A 17,996-nucleotide genomic window follows, 5' to 3' on the forward strand; every position below is an offset into this window, starting at 1 on the left:
TAGATGCAAATTTTCCAAACAATTTTAATAAATGTGTATTATTTTATATCACTAACTAAACTGTCCATCTCCCTTCCATCTTTTAAGTTTCTTCTGCAATCATTTAAAAGTTCTGAAGGAGTTCCATATTAAACCTAGAATAAACTAATTGGGGGTGCAGAAGAAATCTTGCAGAAAACATATCTACTGTATCCATTGACATTGTCAATGGAATCTGAATGCTGTTTGTGCCTTTAAAAAGTAAAGTTCCAGTAAAAAATCCATTAACAACTTTCAAATATAGCAATCCTCTTGTCCAGCTGTGAAAAGTACTAGATGATACTTATTTGCCATTTGTGTTATTTATGGTCCATGACTTTTATGGTAACTGGTTCCTATTATTGGTTTCTATTAATGTAAAACATAAGTGAACATAAATGAGGCGTGAATCATTTCTTTTTATTAGCCCTGCAGTCTTCACTCAGTTCTTGCAGTAACTCCAGCTGTGACTTGTTAGTGATAACCTATTTAAAGAGATCCTTTAGAAGAAGAGGCATGATTAGGATTTTGCCTTCACTTCCTTTGGAAGGAGGAGAATTTGCTTCCTTACTTCACAAGTAGAACAACAGTGGTAAAAAAGGAAAGAGACTGTAATTAGTCTCAGCAAAGTCACAGCTGACTGTAAATGGTATCAAGTTATAGTGCTAATGATAGTCTTGGTGAATTTATACTCACAATTACCTAAAGGCAAGAGGTGATATAAGGAATTTTTACAAGGCCAATCAACATTGTCAGAAAACTGCAATGTAGGGGTTAGTTTATAAGACATTCATAGGTTGAAATAATCCCACACCATTGATAACTACAAAGCAAAGAACTAATCATAGCTGAATGCAATTACAGTATGCATACATATTGAACATTGTCGTATATAATATACAATAAAGATAGGCTAGAGAGCTGTTCTCTGTGCCAGCTAGTGATATGGATTGTTTTTTCATGTAGAAAAACAATTGTTTATGTATGTTCACCCATAAATTTTATGGTCGAGATACAGTTTTTCCACTTCATTTGAAATTTCTGAGAATGAGGTCTTATATAAAAGACATGTTGCTTATTAAAATATAAAAAAACCTACAATAACGCAATGCACAGATAATTTCTTATTTGTATTAAATATTAAATGCAGCTTTTATTTTAAAAAGGTTTATTTAATAAGCCTATTTTTAAGATATTGAAGAAGTGTTAGCTTTATAATATTTGTTAAATGTAATAAGCTTTTTCATGGTTAAAATAATAAAAATTGTAATGCACCGTTTTTAAAAATTCTGAAAATTGTTAATTTTTTAACATTAAAAAATCTGTTCAAAAAAACATTTTTACATACTGTATAGGAATGTTTCTAATTTAGAAAGTGTTTGTTTCCCTTAAGTACAGAAATTTATATTTATCTTTCAGTTTCTAGTTTAAAAAATCCTCTAAGATTTTCTGAATAGATATCTATAGAATCATGCTATAGTTTGCAATTTATGTGAGCTCGTCATACAAAGAATCACAAACAGTTGGAGCATATCTTTATCCATTTCCTCTAGTATTGTAAAAACATTTCTATGTCTTTATATTATTTGCATCGAAATAAAAACTAAAAATCACATTTACGTTTTAAACTGCAAGCAATCATTATTGTTTTTATTTTAAGAGATATCATGATTCTCTTTCTAGAAATTATCAGCATCTAAAGGTTAATCTTTCATGGTAGTTTCAATTTCAGTCTTTGGAGATGTTAGATGGACATTTCTAAAATGAAGATATTAATTGCAAGCATTATTTCTTCTCTGTATACAATCTAAGCTCCTCCAAAATAAAAGAAGGGAAAAATAAATATTTCTCTTGAAACTCTCAGGGACCCTTCCGTGATACTGTTGACGTACTGCAACAAAGATTCAAACCCTTGGAACTATCTGTGCGGGTGTCACCCTCAAGTATTTCACTTCAACTTGCCCAAGAAAAACAAAAACAAGAAGAATGGCGAAACCGTATACAGGATGTAACGTATGTGACTTATCTTTTCTGTTTTATTTAACATACTGGTGCTTTAAGCTTGTTCAGTTTATTTGGAATGGTTGGACTATTATTCTGTAGTAATCTGATTGATTGATTGATTGATTGATTGATTGATTGATTGATTGCATGTGACCCATTCAACAAGCTCCAGATAGCTCACAATATAAATATATGAAATATCTTAGAAACCTCCAATTATGTGTATAAATTAAAACATACCAAGTAGTTGCTTCAGTTGATAAATTATTTCACAGCATTAACCATGATCAAATAAATTAAATATTCCTGAAAACAACAACTCCATCAAAGCTGAAATGCTTACCACCTTTCAGTATCAGCCCATAACCTCACTCAGTTTGTATATTCATTTGTATTATAAGAAGCATGCACATTAACAGGTGAATTTAAGAAAGTGTTTGTGGGAAACTGATCAGGGTTGGAAATTGAGCAACTAATTTCTAATACTAAGCTAAGTTTCTTAATATAGGTCTTTATATAGACATTGTTAGATGTTCATCTAAGCCTGTTTGTAACTTAAAAATCGCATTTATCTTCTGCTTTGACCCAATTATTATGTGCTGTAAACTGAGAACCTTATTGTTCAGATAGGAACACCTCCCTCTGTTTCAACATTTCATGCTGCCACATATCATTTTAACATTCAGAATATCTTAAATTATTAAGTGAATTTTATCCCAGACGTACTGCATAATGGACCTTTCAAAATAAGATGTTCAGAAAGACACTATTAACCCTTAAATACAAAAATTTCATTTCTAGCCTAACTGGAACTGTGCCTCATTCTTCCTTTAGGGCTGCATCTGAAGGATTAATTTTGTTTTTTATTTATCATAAGATTTTGCAGTAGCAAACATTTCAAAGTTAGCACAGCCAAACCAACCATTTGGGTATGCAGCAGAACAAATTCAAGATGTTTAGTTGCCTCAGGTAGAAGAACAAATAATGCTTCCCTCATCATAATATTTAGGATCCAAGGAAATCCATAGTATTTTTGCACTTGAGATATAATAACAAACAACTTATTTTATCAACCCAAATAATAACTTAAACAATAAATTTCTTCATTTTTAAGGCATGACCTGTTACATGAAGCATCTGCCTTTTTAGTCATGGTAGGCTTGGCCTGTTATGATAGTACTAATTACCACTTCCAGTTGATTGGAAAGCAGATATATCACTGGACTTACTTAGGAGCAGGGAAGGGATATGAAGTACAATAACCTGGATTTGATCCATCAATCTTCCAAAATAGATCATGTCAAAATACTGTGTAAGTATTTTACCTATATCAGTTTATGAGAACCATTTATCTAGACGTTCTTTGCCCATATTGTTTTTATGAAACACTGAATATTATGTTGAACCAATCTCTCATATCAGGGTATTTTTGCAAATGATGTCTAGTTTTTCAGATGCTTTCTAACTTTAGCAATTTGAATATTTTGTGGACTACTACTGTACCCTGATAAATAGGGATTATCATATATTTCAGATAATGTTTTAACCATTCAACATTCTGTTTGTAACTCTTTCATTTACTTTAATTACTAGCACAGTGTGTGACATTTATTAATCAGCAGAGCCTTTTTAAGTTACAATACTAAATCAGCTAACCCCATTAACACAGAATACCCCATACAAGCAGTAATAGGAATGGTAGTTACTGAGCAAATCGTATTATAAATGCTGGTGCTCCAGGGCACAGTTAAGCATGATTACCCTCTTTTGATCCAGTATTCCTCTGCCTCTTCTAGCTAATTTTCACTGGAAATTTACAAAGTAGTGCCTTCATTTTTCCACCTTAATTTTTCTAATGAAGTTCTGGTATTTTATAACACCGGGGATGCAGATAATAAGCCTCCCTATAATTAAGGAGCTCTAGAATTGTCTGCAATTAAGAGGTCTCTGTTATTGTTGATTATATAGAACTAAGCTGCATTTTATCTGAAACTTTTGCTTCTCCTGTAAACTGGTATTACAATCAAACAGCCTCATGATGTTTAGTTGAATATCAGAAAATGAGAAGTGTGCATTGTTAAAAACTGAGATAACTGGGCAATTTTCTGACATTTTCTGACATTTTTAATCATTGGCAGAAATAGTTTCTATTATAATGTAAGCTCATTGGTTTGAATTCTCTTAACTAAATTTTCTTCTTCATATGTATGAAAATCCTCCAAATATTTGACAATGACTGTCTTATCAATGCTTAATCTTTCCCAACCTCAATATAAATATAAACATCTTCAACTCTAATAAGGCATCTTCACTCATCCTTATAGCCACATCTATGAGTTTTAAAAGCCTTCAACAGCAATGACAGGATAGTATACCCTTAAATAGTAGTGTCAGAATAGCAAATAAGACCTGATGGAAACATAACAAAAAATATAGATAGGGATCTGAATGCTAAGCCTCTATTATGCTAATCTAGAATAATCAGTTTTTTACATACTGTATTGCAAAGCTGACTCCTAGTTAGATCATAAGTGTTGATTAAGTGAGCTCAACAACAGGGCTGTCAAACTCGCGACCTGCAGGCTGGATGTGTCATGCGCTGGCCACTCCCACACCCAGTTTAGCAAAGGGGGAGAAAGTAGTGATACATCACGTGACGTCGCAAATTTGATACCCTTGCTCTACATGGTAGTCCAGGCCAGGAAACTGGCTCCTCAGGAATACTAGAATTATACTTTATTGATATCAGCTGCAGTAGAAGTATGGTTGAAAGTCTTCTGGTGTTTTTCTTATCTTCCCTAATGTAACCCCAGAATATAAGGGATGAGTCATCTGAAGTCTCTTCTTAATACTGGCTCCCTTCCCAGGACTTAAGAAATGTTTTGTGTCCATTGTGATTATGTAAAAGATTCTGAATATTTCTTTCAAGAACGTCTCCTTGGCTCTTTACAGATAAATATTTATATTTATTCTTCTGATTTAAAATGAATTCATGAAATATATTTTGTTGGCTTAGACTTACTTTTCCAGCTTGCCAAGACTATTCCAAACCTGGCTGTTCTATCCTGTTGTGTGTTATTGCCAATTAATTTGATGACTTCCTCTGCATACCGTATTTTTCGCTCCATAAGATGCACTTTTTTTCCTTCCAAAGTGGGTGAAAATGTCTGTGCATTTTATGGAGCGAATATGGGCGACAGGCAGTAGCAGCAAATGGCAGCAGTGATTGCTGCCTGGAACAGCTGATCAGTGGTATTCTGGGAGGTCGATCCAACCGCTCATCATCTGCTCAGAAGCAAAGTCTCCAGTATTCCCTGGTGGATGCAGCAGACACAGAGGAGGCAGGCTGTTTGCTGTTTGCTGCAAGATGCTAGCCTGATGAATACCAGATGGATGCTAGGTGGCAGAGGCAGATTTTTTTTCTTGTTTTCCTCCTCTAAACCTAGATGTGTCTTACGATCAGGAGCATCTTATGGGGCGAAAAATACGGTAAATGTCAGAAAATTAAATCAGGAATGTATGAAACTATTTATTATTGGTAGAATTTGTCTGCTGAGAAATTAATACTGAAATTATTGAAATTTCTTCAACCCTCCAAATTTCTCCTGGGAATTTGAATGTAGAATATGATAGATATATCCAGATAGGAGAGACAAAATTAAAGCACCATCACACCATCTTTCTTATGTAATTATGTCATGTATGAAGATGGAAGTATGTAATGGTATTTGCCTTATGACATTACAGGGAGTTGTCATTTTTGTGTCATCACAGAAGGCAGTAGACAGTGCAAGGTGTTATTTAAGTGTTTTACCTGTCTCGGTAGCCTGAAGCAGATCTCCACAATGATATCAGTAATATTTCTTTCTCTTTTTACTTTTATCCAAATGTTCTCAACTAACTTACTACATGGAGATTTGTGGTTTTCATCAGATGTGTGCAACTTTTTACATAAAATGTTGCTTTGCTCACTTACAATTCGACATTGAGTACTTTATACATTATTTCAGAAAATCTGAGCACTTTACAGTGCAGTGCTTGTGGCAAGCTCAGCAGCTATTATAGCATTGCAATATCCTTCACCTGAATACAGGTGAAGTTTGGATTTACCAAACACAAATTCACTTCCTGTAAGAATCAAATTCGCATCCAAGACCATTAAATAGAACACATTGACTTTTTAAACTTATTTGAGGAGCAACTTTCTAGAAGCATAAAATCTTCTGTTTATTCAGATTAACTTTATGTTGAAGTATGTAGGTCTCTGATTCAAAATCTAAACAGGGAAATCTGGTTCTATATAACTATTCAAAATCATTTAAATTCAGTGTTGCTCCCCATTGTTTTGGCAATTTCGTGTTCAAACTTTAGTGAAAGCCATTTTGTTATATGTTTTAACATATTTATCATTCATGTGGATAATTAATTCTTTCATTTTCCAAAAATAATTTCTGGGTCTCTTTTTGATCTTGGCTATTCTCCATGTTTATTTTATTATAAAATTCTTCAAGTTAATTTCTAGTAGCAGTGTCCATAGTCCTGGAGTTTCTACCATAAAGTGCATATTTCTATAGTAAGTAAGTAACATTGTCACTGATGATATCTAACTTTGTGCTCTTTATCACAAAAAGCAAAACTTCTTCTGACTATTTAGACTACCTAAGTTCCATGCTTCCATAGGCAAATTCCTAAGTACTAGTCTTGTCATTTCAGTCGTCATCCAATCCCTAGAGACAGCCAATTTTCTTTAATGTCTGAACCAAAGAAAAATGTACTATTAAAATGCAATTCAGAAGTGATAAAAACTCTAAATGGAGCAGCCGGCTTTTTGTACCACCTATGTATACTCAGGGACATTGGGGCCACATTAATTTTTTGTGTGTGATGTCCATCCCAAGTGCAAATTAGCCCTGGAAGTGCTATAATCCGTCTTATATGAGAGCCACCTGTCCCATGAGTATATACATGCTTCTGTAGCTTTGTATAATTTAAAGCTCTGCTTCTTCTGTGGTATTGTTTTATTAATTTTCAAGAGCCCTTGGTTTAGAAGGCTTTATGGGCAATTTGACTGGCCAGATGCTAATAAAGACCAATTTGTTTCTCCACAAGGAAGGTTTATTGATGTAATTTACAGCTGATAAAATATTAATTTCTTTCAACAGAGAATGCTATTTTAAAATAAGCAGGATTTTTAATTGACATTACAAAAGTAATACACAGCAAATATATTGTAATATTGTTAATGTTCAGAAAATATAACTGTCCTCAATTTCCCCCTTTTTCACACTTTTCTACATAACCTCTCAGAAAATAACATTTTAAATTTCTATATAGAAAGACTTTTAACAACTCACCTGAGCTATTCCAATTCAGCAAAATTTAGAGATGCAATGTGGAAGATGCACTTCATGTGGCAACAACCCATAGTATATAATGTAGGAGTTAGATTTGTTCAGAAATGGTATATAAAACAGTTGTACTGAAACAGTTGCACCAAAGGAGAATGGCTTCTGTTCTGCTTTAAGTGTTGATGTTTAAAATAAAAATTCAGTGATTTACATTTCAGCAATTATTTTTGTTTTATACCTGCCAAAGATATAAAGTACTACTGAAAGGTCTTGTTGCATTATTTCATCATGGGGAGATGGAATATAGGGCCTTCTCTGCTTTGGCAGCCTAATCGTCAGATATTCTTCGTTCAGTGGTTCAAGATTCGCTTCATTTCAGCACTTACCGTATTTTTTGGAGTATAAGACGTAGCAAGGTTTTGAAGAGGCAAATAAAAAAAAAGTTTTTGCACTGTGCAAACATCCCAAAACCTTCACGAAAATGTGCCTTTTTTTTTTTTTTCAAAAAAAGGGCATGAATAGCCTTTAGGAGACTTGTAGAGTTTTCTGGGGGCAAAAACATGCAAAAAAGGCCCATTTTTTGTGAAAATGGCTGATTTTCTGTCAAAAAATGGCATGGATAACCTTTAGGAGGCTCATAGAGTGTTCCTAGGGGTTGAGGAGGGCAGAATTGAGCAAAAAAATGACCCATTTTCGCTGGTTTTTGCCCTCTCCAGCCCCCAGGAGCTCTCTGAAAGCCTCCTAAAAGCAATGAGTGGCCATTTTGGTGAAGGGGCGGAGTTTCAGGTGGCAAAAAAAAATGCTGTATTCAGTGTATAAGATGCACCCAGATTTTCTGCCTCTTTTTTGAGGGAAAAAGGCGTGTCTTATACTCCGAAAAATATGGTACTTAAGACTTCCTGTCTACCCAACCCTGAAGATACAATCAGTTTTTGTTTATATTGTGTTTTATTTGTTCTTTAATCTGTCTATTCATTGTGCTCTATCATAAATAAATGATGTAAGCAGATTAAAAATATTTAAATAAATAAACGTCAGAGATTATAGCATAGCTCTTCCTCAGTAATTTCTGTGCTAAGTAACTGACTATGATATCCTTATCTAGAATAGTTTCCAAAATTCTTCTCTACTGATTCTACTGCTTATAAAAGTTGCTGATTCTCTCTGCTTTACTGAGACCACTGTCAAAGTACAAGTAGTCCTCGACTTACAACAGTTCATTTAGTGACAGTTCACTTACAATAGCACTGAAAAAGTGACTTATGACCATTTTTCACACGACCATTGCAGCATCGCCATGGTCACGTGATCAAAATTCGGACACTTGGCAACTGACTCCTATTTAAGACATTTGCAGTGTCCTGTTATCATGTACCTTTTGCAATCTTCTAACAAGCATAGTCAATGGGAAAGCCAGATTCACTTAACAACTGTGTTACTAATGTAACTATTGCATTAATTCACTTAACCATGACAAGAAAGGTTATAAAATGGGGCAAAATTCACTTAACAAATGTTTCACTTAACAACAGAAATTTTGGGCTTAATTGTGGTTGTAAGTCGAGGGCTACCTGCAATGTGATTCAATTCCCTTTGCTTTATGCTGCTCAGACTTGGTGATACCTACCTTCTCAGTATTCAGCAGGTTTTGACCAGTTCTGGAGAACTGGTAGCGGAAATTTTGAGTCGTTTGGAAAACCAGTAAATACCACCTCTGACTGCCCCTGCCTCCATCTATTATCTGCCTCCCAAGTTCCAGCTAATCAGGAGGGAATGGGGATTTTGCAGTATCCTTCCCCTTCCATGCCCACCAAGCCACCCCCCACAGAACTGATCTTAAAAAAATTTGAATCCCACCATTGCTTCTCCTTTATTCAATTTCCATCATTATCTAATGCTCCCATTAATTTATGTTTGCTTTTCCTTTATTGTCTCTGTTTTCAAATCTCCACCCACCCCACCCCCTTTTTTTGTATCTGCTTAGAACAGCTTTTCACTTTCATGCCCCCCCCCTTTTTTTTTCTGGCTGCTACTTTTCCCAACTTTATTTATTGCATGCTTGCTTTTATTCTTCTCATTCTCCTTTCACCCATCCTCTGAACAAATATAGAATCATAATCTTCATTTTCAGTACTGTTAATAAAAACACATACAAATACCTACCAAGCTAACTAACTAAAAGTAAAGCAAATTCTAGATTAATCTCTGAGGGAAAGAAGTTTCATGACCTGGATGAAATCATGGACATGACCTCTTAAAGTGCCCGTGCATTTGTACAGATGGAGGTGATCCTTTAGGCATCTTGATCCCAAACTGTTTAGAGTCTAAAAGTAATTATTTATTGGAGCAATAAAGGAGTCATATAGTGAGCACTTTGGCAGCAATGTTTTGAAACAGCTGTAGTTTCTGAACATTTTGAAGGGCATCTCCATTCAAACATGCTACAAAAATCCAAGTAAGAAGTAATGAAAGAATGTGTAACTATAGTCAAGAGACAAAAAACTTAGAAAACAAAATGAGATTAAATGAATGAATGACAGTCCTTTCAGCAGTTCCAAGAAGTCCTACTTCATTTGCACTATTCAGGTGACTCTGAGGGCACAAATAAACCTCCCAGTGGCCTCAAAGGCTCTCGGAAAGAGTGCTAATGGCCAGATGACTGCAAAGAATATAAATCTTTCTATTCTCCACCATTCAGTCAGAACTCAAGAAGCCTCTTGGAGGAGAAGGAAAATCTCTTCAAGGAAAAACAAAGGAAGTGGTAGTTGCTTTTTAAAAAAACACCTTTGGGACAACCATGACCTGGATGACTGAGAATCACCATAGACATAAGGACAAATGCACTTCTTATATGGAAATATATATTCATTTTTCTCTTCTGGGGATTTTCACTTGAGCATAATTTAATTCTTATTTGTATTATGTACTATGTGATAAATGTTTATGATATTGTACTATGGTATAATAGTACTATTACACCATTGTTTGCAAATGTACTACTACAACTGTTGGCTATATTAATAGACCACTATAAAACAACATTGATAATTGAGGCAGAAACAAATTATTTTAAATTACATTTTTCTTATTGTTAATGTACATGCTTTCTAATGAGTTAGGTAAGGTGAAAAATAATTATATATAATGTTTTACTTTTCAGGTTTATGCCATTTTCATATAATGTGCCAGATGAATATATTCCATCCATTCAGAGAGCAAGCAAATATGGTCAGTCAAATTATGGACTCAAGTATTTCCGGGAAGAACACCCAGAGAAATGGATGACAAAGAAGGTGAGCTGTATTGGATAACCAAGGATAAGATACAACTTCTTAAGGCTAGTCATAGCAAGGGAATGCAGGGAGGAGTTGAAGGTAGAACTAGTCTTGCTTCCTGTGCTGTAAAGATTATATGTGTATTCAAAAGATTTTAAAAATAGATTTCACAATAGAACTCCTTGGCTCTTATCTCAGAGGTAGCTGAGGAATTCCCCAGATTTATGGTCCTGGGGACTTCAATCTGCCTTCCCTGGGATTTGGGATTGGGATGGCTCAGGAACTCATGGTTCCCATGACAACCCTGGGTTTATCCCAGGCCCTGCATAGGACCATGGTTATATTCTTAATATCTTCCTCTTAGAACAGTGGAGATGTGATCTGGAAATGGTGAAAGTTTTTTGATCCCTTTGTCACTCCCTGGTATCCATGAGATTCTCTGCCTAGAACATCTGATTGGCGGTATTCCAGGAGGCCAATCCAACCACCAATCAGCTGCTCGGCAGTGAAGGCTCCAGCGTTCCCCGGCGGAGACAGCAGACACGGAGGAGGCAAGCTGTTTGCTGCAAGGATGCTAGCCAGATGAATACTGGATGGATGCTGGGAGGCAGAGGCAGATTTTTTTTTCTTGTTTTCCTCCTCTAAAGCTAATGTGTGTCTTATAGTCCAGAGCATATTATAGTGTGAAAAATACGGTAAATATTCAATACTTACTTAATATTTTTTTTAATGTGCTGCCACTCTCACTGATACATCGGCTCTGGAGATCTTACAATCTAATAAAAATTTAAAAATATTGCAAAACAATTAAAGTTAGAAGAATTAAATAGAAAAGCTAAAAATTAAAATGAGGAGTTGTGCTTACTTGTGCTTTCCCTGTAGTGGTTCTCCAGTGCACTGCTCGGAGAGTCCAATGCTGGGTTAACACAGCCTATCTGCCCTTGGACTGAGTGATGTTTTTAGTTGACCACGCCTCCCTTTGCCTCTGCATGCTCAGTTCGAAAACTCAGTCCGCCCGTTAAGACTGTTTTGGGAGAGCTCCAGTCTAAGGTCAGATAGGCTGGAAAGTTTCACACTTTGGACCACGTTTGAATCCTCACATTAGAGAAGATTATTTCTGTAACAAGAACTGTCAAAGATTGAGGTTTATGTCGCTTTAAGAGGGCAACCGGGCTTCCCTGCAGCAGCTGGTCGCAAGCACTCCAGGGGACTGTAATCCCTCGCCCAGCGAAGGCTGGCGAGCGGCAGGAGCGGCAGGGGCGGTGGCAGACCTTCCCCAACTGAGCCCCAGAGAAATATTCCCTCAAACGGAGGTTTCGGAGCCTGCAGGCCTTCTAGCTAGAGGCCATTCAGCCGCTCGATTCTGCCCGGCAACAGCGGCGACGGTTGGAGCCTTCACGCACTTTTCGGGCTGTCAGGCTAAAAAGAGCGGGAGGAGGCTGCGCGCGCAGCCACCGCCATTTTGAATCGCTTCGGAGCGCGTTGAGGGGAAAGAGAACGCACGGCTCGTGTGGAGAGCTGATTCTTCCAGCCTTGCATTTAAAGTCAGCAGGAGAAGCGGAGAACCAAGACAGCATCAGCGGAGCCTCAGCCAGCCCTCAGCGACTGCAGAACGCCGCAAGGAGGCTGGAGATTAGCCTGGGGAGCCAGCTAGTCTCTCCCTCCTGTTTGCAAGCTAAGTCTCAGGGAACCGAGGGCGGTGGGAGGAAGGAATCCGACCCCCAGGCGGCCCTTCCCTCCTGAAGATTCTGCGAGCGCATTTGGACCTCAACGGCCAGCGCGTGCCCATCCCAGCTCCAGCTATCTTCCAGGCCTCGTGGGGACCTGAAATGGCAGAGGAATGCAGGGAGGCCTTAGGGGAACAGGCAGGGCCCTCCAGCAAACGCAGTAAGCTGGATCCCTCTGTGAAAAAAGGCAAAGGGCACAAGGGCTCAATTGAAAGGTCTTCACCAAGAGCCACAGTGGATCCCAGGGAGGTTTCAAGGCCCCATCAGCCAGAACCTAGCCCAGACCATCGCAGCAGGGAGTCAGCTTCCCCTGATCGTGAGGCCCAATCCCCCGGGGACAGTGAATTCTTGTCTGGGGATAACTATAGGTCCAGGGATCCGTCTCCAGAAGCATCTTGGGGGTACCCCGACTCCCCTAGCTCCTCCATTGGAGAGGAACGAGATTCTATCCAGGATTCCCAGTGTGGGAAGGGTGAATCCAGCTCAGGCAGGCCTAGCCATCGCAGGCCCAGTAAGCAGAAACTGAAAAGGGGTAAAAGCCCTGCTCTTTCTGATGAATAGCAATAGCAATAGCAGTTCGACTTATATACCGCTTCATAGGGCTTTCAGCCCTCTCTAAGCGGTTTACAGAGTCAGCATATCGCCCCCAACAACAATCCGGGTCCTCATTTCACCCACCTCGGAAGGATGGAAGGCTGAGTCAACCTTGAGTCGGTGAGATTAGAACCGCTGAACTGCAGATAACAGTCAGCTGAAGTGGCCTACAGTGCTGCACCCTAACCACTGCGCCAAATGAGGGAGGTAATTTCCTTAGCCATTTCCCAAGGGATAGCTGAAGGCATTAAGCACAGGGGCTCTTGCAAGGGCAAGGCCCCAAAGGAAAAGCGCAAGCCTAAGGCCTCCACTTCCAAGGAGCCTGTATCCTCCTCTCAATCTTCTAGCCCATCTCACTCTGGGCTTTCAAGTTCTGAGCAGGAAGAAGGGGAAATTTTCGTGCTTTCTGAAGACGAAAACCCTACCCCTGACAAGCCAACATTCACTGGCCTGTTTAAGCCGTCCTTATTCAAATCAATCTTACACAAGGCCATGACGGCTACAGAGTTAGGCCCCACTTCCAGGCCTGAGGCCTCTCAAGCTTCCACATCCAGGGATCATAAGCATGGCTTATTCAAAGAAACAATAGAAACCCCTGAGGTTATTCCTGTGCCTGACCTCTTTATGGACGCTGTACAGCGCCAGTGGCTACAGCCAGGCACCCTAACCAAACCCAGTGGGGGGGACAGAGCACTGTATGCCCTGGAGGGGAAAATGGAAGATATCCTGAAATTCCCTGAAGTAGATGCCCCAGTTGTGTCTCTAACTTCCAATTCAAACTTGCCAGCTGAGCTCCTAGAGGGACTTAAGGCAGAAGATAAGAGGTCAGAAAAGGCGTGTCATAAAACACACATGGCGTCTGCCTGGGCCATCAAGGCATCCACCTCTGCCTCTTTCTTTATCAGGGCCACCTTATTCTGGCTACGCCAACTCAAGTCTAGGCCACCACCCAGGAAATCTAGATGGCACCATGAGCTAACCAAAATTATTACCGCTGTCGAGTATTCGGCGGATGTCACCTTGACAGCTGCCAAATTCTCATCCAGGGCTCTCGCTTCCAATATCACCTCCTGCCGCCTCTTATGGCTCAGGCATTGGCAGGCCAAAATGAAGGCCAAGTGGAAGCTGGCATCGGCCCCATTTAAGGGAGGCCTTCTGTTTGGAGAGGCCCTGGACAAGTTTGTCACTGAAACCAAAGACAAACGCAAGATCCTTCCTGCAACCCTTAAGAGGGGTGACCGGAAAGGGGTGGGGTCCTTTCGTAAGAGACCTTACAGGAGTCAGGAAGCTGGGCAATCTTCTCACCCTTCCTCCTACCAGAGATCCTTTCAGGCAGGGGGGGATAGGCACCAAGACAGACCCTTCGGTGCCAACCAATCCCAGTCTTCCTTTCGGAGAACATTCCGAGGAGGAGGAAACAACAGTGGTGGCTCCCGTCCTTTTCGCAAGGGAAAGTGACGGTCGCAGGGATCCCCCCATCGGGGGTCGGCTACGGCTGTATGCCGACAGGTGGGAGGAGATAACATCGGACAAGTGGGTCCTCAACACCATTCAAAGGGGCCTTGTCCTGGACTTTCTAACCTTTCCCCAGAGAAAGTTTATTCGCTGTCCTACCCCCAGGAACCCAGAGAAGAGGGAGCGCATGAGAGCAGAAATCCGCCATCTCCTAGAGATAGAGGCGATAGAGCCAGTCCCCAGGGATCAGCAGGGGAGGGGCTTCTATTCTATCCTCTTCCTTGTGCCCAAGAGTTCAGGGGGGTGGAGGGCCATCTTGGACCTCAAAAGTCTAAATCAGCATCTGGCTTACAAGAGGTTCAAGATGCAGTCACTCCATTCCATCCTGGACTGTGTGAGGGAGGGGGACCTATTGACATCAATAGATCTCAAAGAGGCCTACCTGCATGTCCCCATCCATGTGGACCACAGGCGGTTCCTGAGGTTCTGTTCGGAAGGGAAGCATTTCCAATACAGGGTACTTCCCTTCGGGCTATCATCTGTGCCCAGAACATTCACCAAAATTCTGGCAGTGCTAGCGGCTCATCTCCGCAGTCATCTGGTTCGTCTGGAATGTTATTTGGACGATATAATTATTCATTCTCTCACCACCAAGCAGGCACACCGCGATGTTTCTTTAACTGTGCAGACCCTGCAGCACCATGGCTTCTCTGTCAACATGGAGAAGAGCCAGTTCCGGCCATCCACCTGTATACAGCACCTGGGTGCAGTCATCAACTCCACCTCTTGCCAGGTATTTCTTTCTCCAGACCGGCTGTCCAACCTGAGACGCAGAGTGAAACACTGCAGCCTTGCCAGTCGGTACCAATCATTCAGCTGTCCCAGCTCCTGGGGATAATGATATCGTGCCTGAGGGTGGTTCCCTGGGCTTGTCTTCACGCCAGGGAGCTGCAGTGGTTCCTGCTTCCAATGCAGAGGGCCAAGGCCAGCAACTCACACAGGCGGGTTCGGCTCCCACGAAAGGTGATCCGGTCTCTGACATGGTGGAGGTCCAAGGCAGTCAAGAAGGGCTGCTTGTTCAAGGAGCCGTAAAGACTAGTTGCCACCACGGATGCCAGCCTCCTGGGGTGGGGCGCCCACTGTCAGGGTCACCTAGCCCAAGGCCAATGGACTCGGAGGCTGCCCACAGCATCAATTGGCTGGAACTGAGGGCAGCTCGCCTCGCGCTGAGAAAGTTCACCGCTCTAGTAAAAGGGGCTCATGTACTGTTGATGACAGACAATGTGGCGACAAAAGCGCATATAAACCGACAAGGGGGCACTCGATCAAAGGCCCTCATGCTCGAGGCGGAAGCGCTGGGCAGGTGGGCGGAACGTCATCTGGCTTCTCTCAGTGCAGATCACATCTCCGGCGTAAGCAACCGGGAAGCAGACTGGCTGAGTCGCCAACGCATCGACCACTCGGAGTGGCGCCTGCACCTGGGCCTGTTCCAACAGATCGTGAGGAGATTCGGCAAGCCTCAGGTAGATCTGTTTGCCACACACAACAACACACAGCTCCCACGCTTCTTCAGTCGCTACCACTCGCCCCTCGCAGAGGGAACAAACGCACTGAGGTCAGTGTGGCCTCAGGGACTTCTGTATGCCTTCCCTCCACTGCCGCTCATTCCTCAGGTGGTGAACAACCTCCTGGCCGAAAGGGCAGACCTCATTCTGGTGGCTCCCTTCTGGCCCAGAAGGCCCTGGTACGCAGACCTGGTCAGTCTCTCAGTTCAGAGACTGTGGAGAATCCCTCGGGACCAAATTGCCCTCAGCCAAGGGGCCATCACCCATCCGGAGCCTCAGTGGCTACAGCTAGCCGTTTGGCACTTGAGGGGGAGCTCCTGAGAAAGCAGAAGTTCTCTGACCAGGTCATTCGAACGATCCAAGCGTCCAGGAGGCCTTCTACTACTAGAATCTACGATGCCACCTGGGCCGCATTCTCTCAGTGGTGCAAGACTAGAGACATAGAGGCCTCATCAGCCTCGATCCCTCAGACCCTAGACTTTTTGCAGGAGGGTCTGGATAAGGGCCTTGCGGTCAGCACCCTCAGACGTCAGGTTGCAGCGCTGTCTACCATCCTGGCAAAGGGCTCCTCTCGCTCTCTGAGTCAACTTCCTCAGATCAAGAGCTTTCTCAAAGGAGCAGCGAACATCAGCCCTCCAGCTGTTCACCGGTATCCGTCTTGGGACCTTCCATTTGTGCTTAAGGCCCTGACAAAAGCCCCATTTGAGCCTTTGAGAAAGACCAGTCTGCGCCTTACCATCAAAACTGCTTTCCTGGTGGCTATTACATCCGCTCGCAGGGTATCCGAGCTGGCAGCTCTTTCTGTCAGGGAGGATTTGTGCGTAGTTCACCCGGACAGAGTAATTCTGAGGCTTGATCCGTCCTTTACTCCGAAAATTAACTCTCTGTTTCACAGGACTCAAGAGCTTATTTTGCCCAATTTCTGTCCCCATCCTTCTCACCCTAAAGAGCGTGAGTGGCACAAGCTGGACGTGAGACGAGCCGTGCGCACGTATGTAAAGAGGACAAAAGACTTCCGCCGGTCAGAGGCGTTCTTTGTCTCCTTCCTCCCTGCATCCCTTGGCCACAAGGTCTCCTCTCACACAGTGGGACGTTGGCTACGCGCTTGCATCAAGCTGGCATATGAACACCAGGGCAAAACAGCTCCGAGACGGGTCACCGCACACTCCACTAGGAGCGCAGCAGCGTCTGCGTCCTGGGCAACCCAGGCTTCTATTCTAGACATTTGTAGAGTGGCCACATGGGCCTCCCCCATGGCCTTTATCAAAAACTATAAGATTGACACCTTTGCCTCAGCCGAAGCCTCTTTTGGCAGAAGAGTTTTACAAAGAGTGGCTGAAATGCCAGAGGCTACGGCGCTTCCCCACCCTGGGACTCAATAGCTTGGGCATGTCCCAGCATTGGACTCTCCGAGCAGTGCACTGGAGAAAGACCGTTGGCTTACCTGAACGGTCGTTCTCGGGGCACTGCGAGGAGAGTCCAAACCCGCCCGGGGTGTTTCTAATATTGAACGATGTGACTGTATTGATTGTAACTGATTACAGGACGGTTTCCTTCGTTTTCGAACTGAGCATGCAGAGGCAAAGGGAGGCGTGGTCAACTAAAAACATCACTCAGTCCAAGGGCAGATAGGCTGTGTTAACCCAGCATTGGACTCTCCTCGCAGTGCCCCGAGAATGACTGTTCAGGTAAGCCAACAGTCTTTCCTGCTAAAATGGTAACAACTGCCTATTCTCTGTTTTCCCTCTTCAATGATTTTAAGGTTTAAATCTATGTAGCAAAGGATAAATTGGTAAAAAGTTTTCAAGAGTAAATGCCTTCAACAAAGAATTGTGACATGAACAAGCCATTGATACATTAAAATGTTTGTTTATCTTAAAGTGCATTGTTTAGGGAAAGTTTCTTAAATCAAACTGTTTTAGTGCTATATCTCCATATGTTCAGTTATATGTCTTCATAAAACGTCCAAATGATTTTGCAATTTTTTTAAAATAGAAAAATGTACATTTA

The 17,996-nt window shown here is 41.5% G+C and overlaps 1 protein-coding gene across 2 annotated transcripts in view; it reads left to right on the forward strand.

Moving 5' to 3' along the window:
- SPATA17 (spermatogenesis associated 17) overlaps positions 1 to 17,996 on the forward strand; it is an 88,146-nt gene that overhangs the window by 51,531 nt on the left and 18,619 nt on the right. For both annotated transcript variants that reach the window (XM_014053490.2, XM_087717804.1), the window contains 2 exons: positions 1,883 to 2,031; positions 10,531 to 10,663. In XM_014053490.2, the coding sequence (XP_013908965.1) occupies positions 1,883 to 2,031; positions 10,531 to 10,663 (282 nt within the window). The remainder of the gene's footprint in view (positions 1 to 1,882; positions 2,032 to 10,530; positions 10,664 to 17,996) is intronic.

This window comes from Thamnophis sirtalis, unplaced genomic scaffold (genome assembly GCF_051295495.1).
Source record: "Thamnophis sirtalis isolate CommonGarterSnake01/CBP01778 unplaced genomic scaffold, rThaSir2_p1.2 scaffold_6, whole genome shotgun sequence".
Classification (NCBI taxonomy): Eukaryota; Metazoa; Chordata; class Lepidosauria; order Squamata; family Natricidae; genus Thamnophis; species Thamnophis sirtalis.